At 32.5% G+C, this 15383-nt stretch overlaps 2 protein-coding genes and 1 pseudogene across 2 annotated transcripts; all 3 read left to right on the forward strand.

Moving 5' to 3' along the window:
- Positions 1-370: 370 nt before the first annotated feature.
- On the forward strand, positions 371-3657 carry LOC146917589 (uncharacterized). The gene is made up of 2 exons (XM_085721895.1): positions 371-431; positions 2873-3657. Exons 1-2 carry the CDS (start codon positions 371-373, stop codon positions 3655-3657), a joined length of 846 nt encoding a protein of 281 aa, XP_085578021.1.
- Positions 3658-4678: 1021 nt separating this feature from the next.
- On the forward strand, positions 4679-5979 carry LOC146917590 (F-box protein CPR1-like; annotated as a pseudogene).
- A 3341-nt stretch (positions 5980-9320) lies between these two features.
- Positions 9321-10535, forward strand: LOC146917591 (putative F-box protein At2g02030). Its single transcript, XM_085721896.1, has one exon. It carries the CDS (start codon positions 9324-9326, stop codon positions 10533-10535), a length of 1212 nt encoding a protein of 403 aa, XP_085578022.1. The 5' UTR covers positions 9321-9323.
- The last annotated feature ends 4848 nt before the right edge of the window (positions 10536-15383 follow it).

The raw sequence follows: 15383 nt of genomic DNA on the forward strand, positions 1-15383 counted from the left end.
CATTTTTGTTTCTTTAATTTGCAACAAATTTACGCCTTTTTGTCAATGGTTCTCTGCTACTGTCTTTTCCTTACAAAACAAACAACATAAAGAAACTAGAAGATAAAACAAGAGATAGAGAAATAAGATTATAAAAAAAGGGCACGATCACTGATAAGTGAGATAATTCCTTCACAAAATGGTGTGCATTCTGCATACACTTCAATCTTCTTTAAATGTAAAGTTTTACTATTAGTTAAAGCGATATTAATCATCCTTTTACAACCGTCTTGTTGGGGAGTTTGAGGAGCGCTGGCAGTGGCAATGGGTTAAACGTTTATAGGACCCGCTAAGAGAGAGACACCACAGTCTTACCCAAAACCTTAAGACAATGGGTTTATGGGTCTCCTCTCCTATATATCCAACGTTTCCTCCATTAGGAATCAGGCATGGTATAGTTCATAGTAGGGTGTAAAAATTTCATTCCAGTTTAGTGTTGTGGCTGCATGTGTTTTTGTGTAGTATTGCATATTTGTAAGGGTTGGAGCACCCTTTCTAATCTCCTTGTAAATTAAATTTTTATTTGCTTATATATAAAAAAAAACAAACCGAAGGACAAAAAGAAAGCACATAATCATTATCAACTTTCTCAATCTTAAACCAATAAGCATTTATAATTACATAATTTTATATAATTTAAGAAAATCATTGACACTACTATATAAACAATTTAATTATTTAAAAAAAAAATATGAGTAACTAAATAATTGTATTAAATGTGTCAGAGCAAGTAAATAAATTTATGACATATATTGTAAATAAGTTAGACAGCCATCCTTGTAAGGAAATTACATATACTTCCTCCGTCCCATAATAAGTGAACCATTTGGAAAAAAATATTGTCCAAAATAAATTGATCAATTTCACTTTTCAATACAACATTGACTCCGTCCCTAATTTATAAGACCCTTTTGAGAGAAAAAAATTGTCCCTCTTTATAAGATCCTTTTGGTATTTCCAAGTACATTAATTATTTCTTTACCAACATACCTTTATTTATTTTGCATCATTTTCTTCAATCAACAATAATTATTATGTTGAAAACATAAATTAACTCTCTCTCTTAAGGATAAAATTGTAAAAACAATAGTAATTATATACAAATTTAATACTACAACCAACTTTCTTAATCTACGTAATTTTTGCAAAAGGCTGTATATTTAGGGACGGAGGTAGTGCTTTTTTTTCTTCTTCAAATATAACTCTAATTAATTCTACTTTCATCACTCCAAATTCAATATATTTCACTTTGCATTTATGATAGTGGAGAGTGCACCAATACTTAAAAAAAACACTTAAAACAATTTTTCTCTCTCCTTCATTTATACATTTTTCTTAGGCTTAAATGCAATTTTGATCTCCCTATTTATAATTTTGTTAACTTTTGATACCCCTTTTTCTAAAACCAATTTTTCGGTCCCCTTCAATGTAAATTTTTAGTCCCCTCCTCTTTGGATGACATGGATCCTACGTGACATTGCTTACAAGATCTATCACTAGAAAACTTATTTTCAAGTCATTAATATTAAAATATAATCATAAAATTAAATAATTAGAATTAAAAGGATATTGAAATTAAAATATATCTTACTTACTAAAGCTTGTCAGGTCAAGCTAACCCTAACCCTAACCCTAAAGCTAGCATTTTCCCGCTCATTCTAAAACATTTATGTCGACGCTTGACCTCCTCACCTTTAATACACGTGATAAAGTCATTTCATTACAGGTTGTAGTAACTGCCATTTATAACACGATTGAATATTATTTTAATTTTTGAAATAGAATAACACACGATTGCTATATTAATTGCTATCCCAAATTAGACCCGTGAATTACGTACAAAATTGTATAATGGAAATGAAATAAGACACAACCAATTGTATATTGATTAGTATTAAAACCACACGGTTGAAAAATTCTTTTAAAAACAAAAAAGGCCACACGGTTGCATATTAAAAAAAAACACCTTTTGCATATTAAAAGAAAACCACACAGTTTGCATGATGGAGATTGTATAATGGAAATAAAATAAGACACAATCAATTGTATATTGATTAGCATTAAAACCACACGGTTGAATTTCTTTTAAAAACAAAATATGCCACACGGTTGCATATAAAAAAAACAGCACCTTTTGCATATTAAAAGAAAACCACAAGGTTTGCATAATGGAAATAAAATAACACACAATCAATTGTACATTAACTAGCATTATTGTATAATGGAAATAAAATAACACACAATCAATTGTATATTAACTAGCATTAAAACCACATGATTGAAAATTTCTTTTTAAACAAAAAGGGAGGCCACACGGTTGCATATAAAAAAAGCAGGACCTTTTGCCTATTAAAAGAAAACCACATGGTTTGCATAATGGAAATAAAATAACACCCAATCAACTGTACATTAACTGGCATTATTGTATAATGGAAAGAAAATAACACACAATCAATTGTATATTAGCTAGCATTAAAATCACATGGTTGAAAATTTCTTAAAAAAAAAAAGGAGGCCACACGGTTGCATATAAAAAAAAAACAGAACCTTTTGTATATTAAAAGAAAACCACACGGTTTGCATAATGGAAATAAAATAACACCCAATAAATTGTACATTAATTAGCATTAAAACCACACGGTTGAAATTTTCTCATATAACCATTTATTTGTGTGCTAGAGGATGCTACATGCCTTCTATGTGTACCTTATGTGGCAATAATGCTGAAACAACTAACCAATTATTTCTCAACTGTCAATATGCTCTCTCTTTATAGCAATGGCTGCAATCTATCATCGGCTATAACATTGACCTATATCCTCTTCGTTAACAGCTTTTGAAGTTAGTAAGAGGGGATGGAGTCCTCAGAGTAAGCTAGTAATCACTACAGCAATTATCAACATTTTCAACATCATTTGGTTTTGCAGAAACAATTATAGATTTAATAACACTAAGCCAAATCTGAATGCTACTATAACAAAGATCATTTCAGATGTCTCTTTAGCTGGTAACTCTACCAAGGCAGTAACTGGTCCCTCCATCAATGATTTCAAAATTCTAAAAGCTTTTAGAGTCAATACCCATCATCCTAATGCTCCAAAGATCACTGAAGTCGTTTGGCATCGTCCAGTTCTTCAATGGATAAAGTGTAATACTGATGGCGCATCCTTAGGAAGTCCTGGCCAAGCAGCTTGCGCAGGAATTTTCAGAAATAGAAATTGTGAAGGCAATGGTTGTTTTGCAGTCAATTTGGGGCTTGCAAATGCTTTCTATGATGAACTTATGGGAATTATCTTGGCAGTTGAATGTCCAGTTAATCGAAATTGGAATTTTTTATGGATTGAAACTGATTCAAAGATTGCTACCATGGCAGTCAAGTCACCTCATATAGTCCCTTGGGAATTAAAGAACAGATGGCTCAATTGTATTCATAGGATGAACAACATTTCTTGTTTTGTAACTCATATATTTAGAGAGGGAAATCATTGTGTAGATAGGTTAGTTGCTCTAGGTTTGACATTGAATGAATTTACTTGGTGGAATAGCTTTCCTGTTTCAGTTAGAGAATATCTAGTCACGAGAATCAATTCAAATGTGATGCGATTAAAATTCTGGTGAATCGTTTCATTTGATGTCAGAAACTTCAGATGATACGATTCAAAATTTTATGGATCGATTCAATTAGTAAAAAGATGAGATATGGCTAATTTTCAAATAAGCTAGCAATGCACATGACACCAGTGAATCCTAAGACAATGAGTCATAGATGCTTGATGCTTTAACAATGCTATATGCTAGAAAACGAAGAACAAGATGATCATCAAAAGGTAAACTAAAGAACATCATAAAAAACACATAAAGTAAAACTATGTAGGCTTCGCTGACATATTATATTCGGCCGTTGTGACATCAAATCCTAGATTGAGACAAAATATCAAACAATTGTCATAAATTATAAGAAATACTCCTAGTGAGGTTGACTTGGCTGAGTCGTCTATCCCCCATGATGATAAGGTGGTTCTTATACTCCCTCCGTCTCAAATTATAAGCCACTTTAAAAAAAATTGTCATAAATTATAAGTCATTTTACAACAGCAATAGAACATCGATGCTTCTTTTCTTATCCCACACATTATTTATTACACTCTTATTTCAATTGTTTTAATTTATCTTTTCTATATCATTAATAAAGGATAATGTTATAAAATAATTCACTATTTCTCTTACCTATTTAAAATAAAGGGAAATGCTAATGTGCGCTCTAAGGGCACATGTTAATGTATCAGAGATAGAAATTATGTGTTGGAAATTGTGCCAATTTATTTCTCTAAAGATTGAAATTTAATTTTTTTTCCATTAAATACTTTCTTTTTGTAGAAATTTTAACGTTGCCCTAAGACCACAAGTTAGCATGGCCTTGAAATAAATTATAATCTAAAACCACTACAAAAAAAAAAAGATTAAAAATCTAAAATAAAAAAAAGGATAAAAAATAAACAAGGGAGAGAGAGATTGAAAACAAAAGGGCTATAAGTATCAAAACGCTAGTCTCCGCTTTTGCCATCCAAACCCTAGCAAACACTTATCGTTCTCTATCGTTTGCCACCCAAATCCTACCCTAACAGCAAAGCTCGTTTCGATGGAGAAGACAACTGTGGCTGTGACGAATGAGATGGTGAGTACCCTTGTATCTGATGATATAGCTTTTTCCATTCTTTCAAAGTTGCCTCTTAAATCTCGTAACGTTTTGAATGCCTTCGCAAATCATGGTCTCTCTTGTTTGAAAATCATCACTTCATGACCATGATTCTCAGCAATTTCTTATCCAATTCTTTCCGTCGTTCTTACTACGATGGAGGATCTCTCATAGTAACAGAGTCCAAACGTGATGTTTTCTATTCTCTTGCTGGTGAGAGGTTTGAGAAAAAAGTCAAATTAGATTTCTCAAATCCATTTAAAGAAAATGATGATATTGGTATTTTTGGTTTTGGTAGTATTAGTGGCATACTTTGTCTCCATCAATATGATGAAGATAATCATGACCAAATTGTATTGTGGAACCCAGCTACCCAAACAATTAAGCTCCTTCCTCCCAGTGATATTGACTTGGCTGAGTCATCTATCCCCGATGAAGATAAGGATCTTCTTGATATTTCTGTATGCTCCCATCTTCATGGATTTGGTTATGACCTTGTTAAAAATGACTACAAGGTCATTCGGCATATAGAGGTTTATATGGAGCCTGCTGGTTACGCTGGTGAACGCAAAGACATTAACGATTCAAATTTAAACTGGATGATGTATAACAATTTTGGGCCATCATGGGAGATGTATAGCCTAAGAACTGACTCATGGAGAGAGCTTTATGTTGACATGCCTTATTCTTCGGATCGTACTGAGGGCACCCAAGTCTACATGGATGGAGTGTGCCATTGGTTGTGTGAAAAAGATGAAAAACACAGCCCCGCTGGACCATGTTTGGTGTCATTTTACTTGAGCAATGAGGTGTTCCTTGTAACACCTATTCCCTTGGACGAAGATGATTGTTTCGATGTTTGAGCAAAGTGGATAAACTTGGCGGTGTTAAATGGGTCCATTGCCTTGATCTCATTTCACAAAAAGAGGACTACTTTTCACATATCAATTTTGGGTGAGCTCTGTATAAAGGAATCGTGGACCAAAATCTTCATTGCTGGACCGTTGGCTTGCGTTGAGCGTCCTATCATAGTGGGTACAAAGGGGGAAATATTCTTCATAAGAAAAGATATGGAAGTAGCTTGGTTTGATTTGAGTACGCAAATGATTGAGCAGCTTGGTTATAAAGCCGAGAGTCTTCGCTGTAGGATAGTAAATTACAAGGAAAGTATTCTTCCATCCCTCAAAAAAGAAAACAAAAGAAAGCATTCATCCATTAGAGGAATAAGTAGTTAATTGTTTTTCTTGTTTTCACTTGTTGGGGATATCACAATTATTGTCTAGTAAACTAGGAAACTACTTGATCTTGCTTTTACTTTTTTATTTTGAATGTTTACTCTTGTTTTATTTTCAAACTTATCTGGCTTCTATATCAATAAAATGAATGATATTTTGCTTTGATCGAATGACCTCCCTCTAGTTTTATGTAGTAATAACTTATATATGGAAAACTTTAATATTCCAGGTTCTTGAGAAATTCAAGGTCATCTAACAAATGTCTTTTGCTTCGATTAATGCTTCTTCAGACAAGTTTTTCGATTTTGTCTGTGAAACCATAATTGGGGTGTTAAGTTTGAGGTAATCAAAATTTGTATTTACAACAAATGTTGGAGTCAACTGTTTAGTTAAGAATGGATGTCATTATTCTGTTCTTGGTGCTATTGCTGCAATTCTCAAGTTTTTTTTTTGGGTCTGAAGTTATCTTACAGACAAAGGATTGTAGCAATAATTTTGGAAGTGCAAAGGTCGCCACCGGTAACTCCGAAAGACGGAGATGACCAACCAAAGCAGAGTTTGACTGCCAATTTTGCACCTGTGACGTTGCTGATCAGAACTAAGTTAAAATAACGCAGTCCATTAATTGTGAACCTGTGCCCACGACGCTTCCTGCACGAAACCCTGCATAATAAAACATAATAATAAAATCACAAACACTGACTTAGCAAAACGCATAACATTAGGTCACATCTCTCCTTTTTCAAGAATCAACCGTAGTTGTTTATTGCAGTTCGGTTGACATTCCAAAATCGGTTGGAATCTTTAGCTGTGTTTTGTATTTTGTCAAATTATTGGTTATGTTGATTAGAATCATATGAAGTTCAGCCAATACCAATGTCTGAAATTGCAATTTCTATTTGCTGTATATGCATGGTTTGTGCTCTTTATTGGCTGAAATACCAAAATTCATGTTACAATGGTGAGATTATTCCTTCACAAAATTTGCATCAAAATGGTGTGCATACACTTCAACATAATCATATGATGTACAATTTTCTTTATAAATTAGGGTATTTGAATTATTATACTTGAGAATAGTGATGTTTAGAGTTCCTCAAAAAAAAATAGTGATGTTTAGACTATTTATTTACACCTCTAATGTTGATTTTGTTGGTCTCTATAAATATATCTAATTTCGCTTTTGGTCCTCATAAAAAAAAGTGACATGTTTTGGTCTTTATAAAAAAATTTACACATAGTTTTAACTCCTATAAAATTAAATTTGTGTACTTGTGCTTAAACTTATAACTTTTTGAATTTTTTTTTTCAAACATGTTAAGAATATTATAAGAAACTCTTTTACCCAAAATTATAACTTTTTAACATCTAATGAATTAAATATGATTTTTTTTAAAACGTCAAAATTTCAAGATAAAAGTAGTAAAATTTTAGACTTAAAAATCAAATTTTGAGCTCATTTTTTATGGAGGAACTTATTATAATGTTCTAAACAAATGTGTAAAAAACCATTCAAAAGTTTCAGATTTTAAACATAATTAAACAAATTTTAATTTAACAGTGACTAAACTATGTTCTTAATTTTTTTTAGGGACCGAAACATTTCACTTTTTTTTATGAGGACTAAAAATGAATTTGACTATATTTTTAAAGACCAAAAGCTTATTTAACTCTTTTTTAAAGACCAAATGTTTAAAAAGACCAAACTTTTAATTTAATATCGTTCTTTTTAGAACTTTAAAATCGTGGTTTGACTCCTTAGAAAAAAATTGTGTTTTGTTCTTTGATTTTTTTTAAATTAAAAATACTAACATTCATAATCGCTTATGTAATGACACATCCAAACACTTCAATTTATGAAAGTACTTTTAGTGTACATATCCAAACGTAAATAGCTTATTGAGTATAAGAGCTTATGATGAAAGATCTAGTGCTATAAGCTCTAATGCTATAAGTATTAATATAAATTGTTTATCCAAACGGGGCCATAGTATCAAACGCTAGTCTACACTGTCCTCGTGAGCTTAACTCAGTTGGTAAGGACAATGCATAATATATGCAAGGTCTGCAGTTCAAACCCCGGACACCACGAAAACCCTAACAAACCCAAACCCTACCAAACGCTTCTCATTCTCTATTGTTTGTGACTCAAACCTAAACCCTACCCTAATAGAAAAGCTCGTTAGTTTGTGACTCAAACCTAAACCCTACCCTAATAGAAAAGCTCGTTAGGATGGAATATGTTTATCCTTACTTTTTACATTATCTCAATTATACCCTCAAACAACTTTTTATATAATAAAGATTGTTATTGGTGTCATTAAAAAAAAGAATTTATATTATATTTATTGTAATATAATTAATTGGTGTTATTGAAATAGATAATCGTGATTAGTTTGGTATGTTATAACTTGAAAGCAACAAACATTTATATTCATAGTTTTAATCAAAATCAAAATTTTTTTTTAAAAAAAAAAAACTGTTCATAATTTTCAAACGTTAGTGAAATAAAAATAGCGGAAAAACACGCACTCACGTGCCCGTCTTTACGATATAATCTATACTATATATAAAGAAAACTATCCCTTTCAGCATTTTTGGGCTGGATTTTTATTTCCAAAAATACCCTCAGTTTTCAATTCAAATAACACACGTAACATATAAATAAGAATAAATTTAAATATTAAAAAAAATGTAACAAACACGATATGAATATATTTTGTTTTTTTACCTTTATCATTTAAAAAGTGTAACAAACTAGATGAGTATATTTATACTTACTTTTTCATCATTCCAATTATACCCTTAAACAAAATTTTCTATAATAAAATTGTTGTTGGTGTCATTAAAAAAAGAATTTAGATTATATTTTTTTGTTATATTGTATTATTGTCGGTGTCGTTGAAATAGACACTCATGGTTAGTTTGATTTTTTATAACATAAAAGTAACAAACATTTATATTTTTTTTTAGTTTTAATCAAAATCAAAATTTCATAAATAGAACACTGTTCATAATTTTCAAAGGTTAATGCAATAAAAAGAGCGGAAAGACGGACACTCGCGTGCCCGTCTTTTCGCTAGTAAAAATAATAAAAATGATTTTTTTATATAAAAAAATGATTTATAATTTAGGATATAGGAGTAGATTGAAAATCTTAAAAGAAAAAAGATAAAAAAAAATAAAGAGTGATTGAAAACAAAAGGCTATATAGTATCAAACGTTACTTTCCACTTTTGCCACTCAAACCCTTAAAACGCAAACCCTTCCAAACGCTTCTGCGTTCTCTATTGTTTGCGACTCAAACCCTAACAGTAAAGCTCGTTGGGATGGAGAAGACAACAGTGGCTGTGATGAATGAGGTGGTGAGTACATATGTATGTGATGATATAGCTTTTTCAATTCTCTCAAAATTGCCTCTTAAATCTTTTAAGCGTTTTGAATGTGTTCGCAAATCATGGTCCCTCTTATTTGAAAATCATCACTTCATGACCATGTTTGGCAGCAATTTCTTACCTAATTCTCCCCATTGTTCTTGTTATGACGGAGCATCTCTTATCCTAAAAGAGTGCAAATACTTTGAAGATGATGTTTTCTATTCTCTTGCTGGTGAGAGGTTTGAGAAAAAAGTCAAATTAGATTTCTCAAATCTATTTGAAGACAACGACGATATTGGTATTTTTGGTTTTGGTAGTATTAGTGGCATGCTTTGTGTCCTTCATGATGAACATGACCATATTGTATTGTGGAACCGAGCTACCCAAACAATCAAGCCCGTTCCTCCCAGTGAGGTTGAGTTGGAGGTTGAGTTGGCTGAGTCGTTTATCACCGATGAAGATATGGATTTTCTTGACATTTATGTTATGCCTTGTATTCATGGATTCGGTTACGATCTTGTTATAAATGACTACAAAGTCATTCGGCATACAAACGTTTCTATAAAGTCATCGGGTAAATACTCTGGTGACCTATATAATATTGGGCCAACATGGGAGATATATAGCCTAAGAAGTGACTCATGGAGAAAGCTTTGTGTTGACATGCCTTATATGACTTATTCTAATTTGTATACTGATGGTACCCAAGTCTACATCGATGGAGTATGTCATTGGTTGTGCAAAAAAGATGAAAAACATAGCCCCGCAGGACCATGTTTGGTGTCATTTTACTTGAGCGATGAGGTGTTCCTTATCACACCTATTTCCTCGGACGAAGATGATTGTTTTGATGTTGCAAAAAAGCGGATAAATTTGGCGGCGTTAAATAGGTCCATTGCCTTATACTCATATCACAGAGAGACAACTACTTTTCATATATCAATTTTGGGTGAGCTCGGTATAAAAGAATCGTGGACCAAACTTTTTGTTGTTGGACCGTTGCCTTGCGTTAAACGTCCTATCGGAGTGGGGGCAAAGGGGGAAATATTCTTCATAAGAAAAGATATGGAAGTAGCTTGGTTTGATTTGAGTACCCAACTGATTGCGGAGCTTGGTTATAAGGCAAAGAGTCTTGGTTATTGTAGGATAGTAAATTACAAGGAAAGCATTCTTCCATTAGAGGAATAAGTAGTTAATTGTTTTTCTTGCTTTCACTAAGAAACTACTTGATCTAGCTTTTGCATTTTTATTTTGAATGTTTACTCTCGCTTTATTTTTAAACCTATATGGCTTCTATATTAATAAAATAAATGATCTTTTGCTTTTTTCGAATGACCTCTAGTTTTATGTAGAAATAACTTATATATGGAAAACTTTATAATCTAATGAGCAACAGAAGAGTTTTCGTAGAAATAAAAGATTGTGTTTCGGTAACTTGTGTAAGAGGGAAAAGAGTTTTGTTTAACATTTCAAGTATCAACAAGGTAAGAGGGAAAAGAGTTTACTATCCTTGTGATTTTTTGTCTGATTTAATGTTCCAGTTCAATGTTTTGGAGAAATTAAAGGTCATCAAACAAAACTCGTTTGCTTTGGTTAATTTCTTTTCAGACAAATTTTTTCGATTCTGTCAGTGGAACCACAATTGGAGCCAACTGTTTAGTTAAGAATGTATGTCATTGTTTTTTTTCTTGGTGCTATTGCTGCAATTCTCAACCTTTTTTTTTTTGGGTCTGAAGTTGTATTACAGACAAACAATTGTGGCAATAGTTTTGGAAGTGCAAAGGTCACTACCAGCAATAGTACGGTCTGAATGTTAATGCAATGCTTATTTATCCTGTGATTACCGGCTAAAAAACCATCGCCTACTATCACTTTCACTACTTGTCTTTATGTTTAAATTCTGTAGTATTGTAACAAAATCTATGTTACAATACTGTGATAGAACATTGGTTTTCTGTTTTTCTTGATTAAGAAATGTTTCCAGTTGTTTTCGGCTTCCAATTTATAATTTCTATTATTCTATATTGGACTTGAGAAAAGTGTAAAGAAGCATTTTCATTTGCCCTTAGGTTTCTAGAATGTCGTTTTAAAAATAGCTTAATTTCAACTTAACATCACTTATGGATGTGAGATAGTTATTTTGAATTTCATACTCAAGCTCAAAAGTAGACCATTGCAGAATATGATATGTTTGTTCCTTCTCAATTTTATGCCGCTTACTTTAATCACTTTGGCCGTCATCGACTAGCAGGCGCTTGTGCATGCAGACACACACTCAGAAGGTTGCATTATATTTTCTGTGTTATGCATCCAGTAATATAGAAGTAGTGCCTAAGGATGACTCTGAGTTTTTTTTCCGAAGGTATAGGAACGCTATGAAGACTCTGAGTTTTGAGCAAAGTTAGATTATAGATGAAGTTTTGTAAGGTGAATGAAATGTTAAGCTCGACATAATCATATGACGTTTCTTTAAAAGTTAGGGAAAAGGAAAATTATTATTTAATTAAAGAGACGCTTAAGACCATTTTACAATCGTCTTTGAGAGGATTTTGAACTCTATTCTTCTAAGTTACAAAGTTAGACTCTTACCATTGAATTGACATGAAACACATGGAAACATACGAGGTGCATAAGTGTATGACATTTATCATATTCAGGTCTTTCCCAAAATAATGTCCTAGTCATGTTTTGACTAATTTTATTCATTTCTTCACTTAGAACCTATTAGGTCCTTTTAACCTAAATGATGGAATTTTATCACTAAGAGCTAAGTGCTTATACCCTAGTTCCCTACACAAAGTCTGACATAGAGAAACTGAAGGACAAAAGGAAAGCACATAATCATTATCAGCTTTCTGAATCTTAAACCAATAAGCATTTGTATTAAAACCTGGATCTCCTTCTACACCTCCTGTACTCAAAAACCACACCCCTGACAACACTTCAAGAATCTTCCAAACTTGTGATTGAGCACATGTAGTTTTTGTACATGATATAGAAAGAGTATGTTGATAACATGCAAAATACATTGTCTAAATAAGTTCATTTGCACTTGTTTTAGAGTCGCTTATTGTGTTTTGCATGATTGCTGGTGGTATCTCTCAACAAAAATGCTACGATCCAACTGTTTTGTGCATATCTTATGCAAGATTTTAGGAGTTTTCAGCTTAGAAATTAGGTTATAAAAAGAACTTAAAACACTCAGTTTATATATATATCTCTAGCTACCACACAATAATTATATAATTCCAAAACCTTAGTTTCCTTGCAATTTTTAATTCAGCAGGTCATATATTGATTTCAATTGCTGCCTCTATATTATTACTATTCATCCGATTTCAAATCAAATATCATTGCTGCTGCTATGCTTCGATTTATTCTTTGAACTCACATTGCCGTGGCTTCTTTCTTCTTTATTTAAAATTTCCATCTTCCCACAGGTTCGATCCCTTTTATCTTTTTAGAGTACAATTTAATTATGTGTTAGTAGTTTATTTGAGTCAATAATGTGAGGACCGTCATACCAGTGATATTCTGATATTGTATTTTATATAAGTGAAACTAGAAGTATAGTTCTAGTCCAAAAATTATGTTTTTTAAATTAAAAGTTTATTACGAAAGTAGAAACACCGTGATAACTCTTTTGCATCGAAAGAGTGGAAACAAGGTGTTCCCGTGAGTATAGCTCAGGGACATGCATTATTATATGCGGGGTCGGGGTTCAAACATCGACACCCACTTATTTCCATTGAAAAAGGTGAATTCTAGCCACTAGGCTACTGGAAAAAAAAAAAAAGGAAAAAAAAGAGTGGAAACAAGGTATCAGACTCTAGAAAATTCGAAATTAATTTTCAAATATAGTGAAAGCGCTTTTTAAATTAACATAGAAAATTCATATTTCCAAAAACAGATTTTAGAATTATAATTATGCACACGAAAGCGTGCGGTTATAAGTTTAAAATTCGGTAATGGGTGTGCGAAAGACTACCGTACCTTTAAATTGATTTTCTACTAAAAATTACTTTTTCCAAATATGAATTAATTATTTTTCAAAACAGGACTTCAAAGTTGCCACGCGAAAGCGAGCAATTACAAGGTTCGATTTATGGGACTGCGTACACTAGAGTAAGTGGTATCTTTAACTTAATTTTTTTTTCTAAAGAAAATTATCTCGTTTTAATTATAAAAGTATTTCTATGTGAGTATCGACGTACGACGAGAACTACATTCCAGCCTCTGATTGTTATTATTAAATTAAATACATTATTTTATTTTTACGCATGAAACAAATTGTTTTGACATTAGCCTTAGATAAACCAAAACGATAGATAGTACTTGTAGTCAGTCTCTGTGTATTCGACAACCTTTTATACTAAATCCCACGTAGCCTAACACTTCTGGCCTATTTGGTTTTTGGTGTCGTCTGGACTAAGGCACTTTTTATAACTTTTTTTTATTTGCATGCGAAGGACCCGTAATGCCGGTAATCTTACTAGGTATGTAGATGAAATCGAGCGCTACTTCCGAGCTAGACGTCGATTGCAGTTTGACACCCCCGTCATGTTCTGAAACTCAGACAGAAATGGGTGACAATAATAATATCGACAACCGGCGCCTTTAGGACTTCGATGTGCCCTCTAATGAGGAGCCCCATACGAACATTGTTCGTCCTGCAATTACAACGAATGATTTCGAACATAAACCCTCTCTGGTGCAAACAGTACACCGGAACCAATTCTTCAGAAATCTGACGGAGGACTGAAACTTGCACCTTTTAGTCTTCATGCAGTTCGCTGATATGCTTAAGAGCGATGACGTTAATCCTGAAGCCACTCGCGTGCATTTATTCCCATTCTCCCTTAGGGACAGAGCTAGAGCGTGGCTGCAATCGATACCCTCTAATTCCATTACCACATGGAATGAACTTAAGAAAGCGTTTCTCGCTAGATATTTCCCGCCGAGCAAAACAGCACAGTTTATGAACCAAATTACCTGCTTCAGGCAGATGGACGGTGAATCTCTTTTTGAAGCATGGAGAGATATAAGGAGTTAATAAGAGCAAGTCCACACTGCAAATTAAAAGAGTGGATAGTAATTCACACATTCTTCACCGATCTGCTCTATAACACGAAAATGACCATTGATGCTGCACCAGGAGGAGCTCTCATGAATAAGTCATTCAATGATGCATATGACCTAATTGAGGACATGGCTCAAAACCATTACCAGTTTTTGAGTGAACGCATTCCAGTTGAGAAAACACAACCTAAGGGAGGGACGTAGTCGTAAACTTGCGGCCTATCATATGTATCTGTTTATAGGACAAAAAATGGAACATGACTTTTGTGTAATTTGGGTTAATTTGCATAAAGATTTAGATTTGTTGTATTTGTCTATCTACGCATTGACACAATCATAATGTCGGAAGCCGTTGGACCAAAATCAACCGACGTAGATTTTAAGTTTCATACTTATGTTTTTTTTCTTTCTAAATTACAATTTACATTAATATTTAGATTGTTTTAGACCAAAAAAAAATATGTAAATTGTTCGATCTGAATCCAACAATTATAAACTCAGTGACCGGGTTAATACGCATATTTGCTTATTACAGCGGTTCCAAAAAAAATAAAAATTAAGGAAGCAGATCCAATATTTTTTATTTTTTTTAAGGAAGCAGATCCAAATCCTATTATGACTTACATGAGTGGATTGTGGGACATGAAAAGAAAAATATATTAATAACTTATTTTTTGTATAATTGAGGTGACAAAAAGGTTCAAGAAATTCATTATTTGTGCAACAGTATGTCTTTTCCTCTTTGTGGCCACTGGCCAACCTTATCTCACAGCAATATGCAAGTGCTCTACAAGAGTTATTTAACACATGATTATCATGATAAAATCATAGTGCGATTGTTTAAAGAAAGCTATATGTATATGTGTATATATTAATTATTTTTAATCTTTTAAAAAAATGTGTTTTTAATTTTAAAGCATAAATTTTATTCTTTAGGAAAAAATTGTGCATAATGAA

The sequence above is a fragment of the Medicago sativa genome, chromosome 6 (genome assembly GCF_051527215.1).
Source record: "Medicago sativa cultivar Bolivia chromosome 6, Bolivia_mono, whole genome shotgun sequence".
Classification (NCBI taxonomy): Eukaryota; Viridiplantae; Streptophyta; class Magnoliopsida; order Fabales; family Fabaceae; genus Medicago; species Medicago sativa.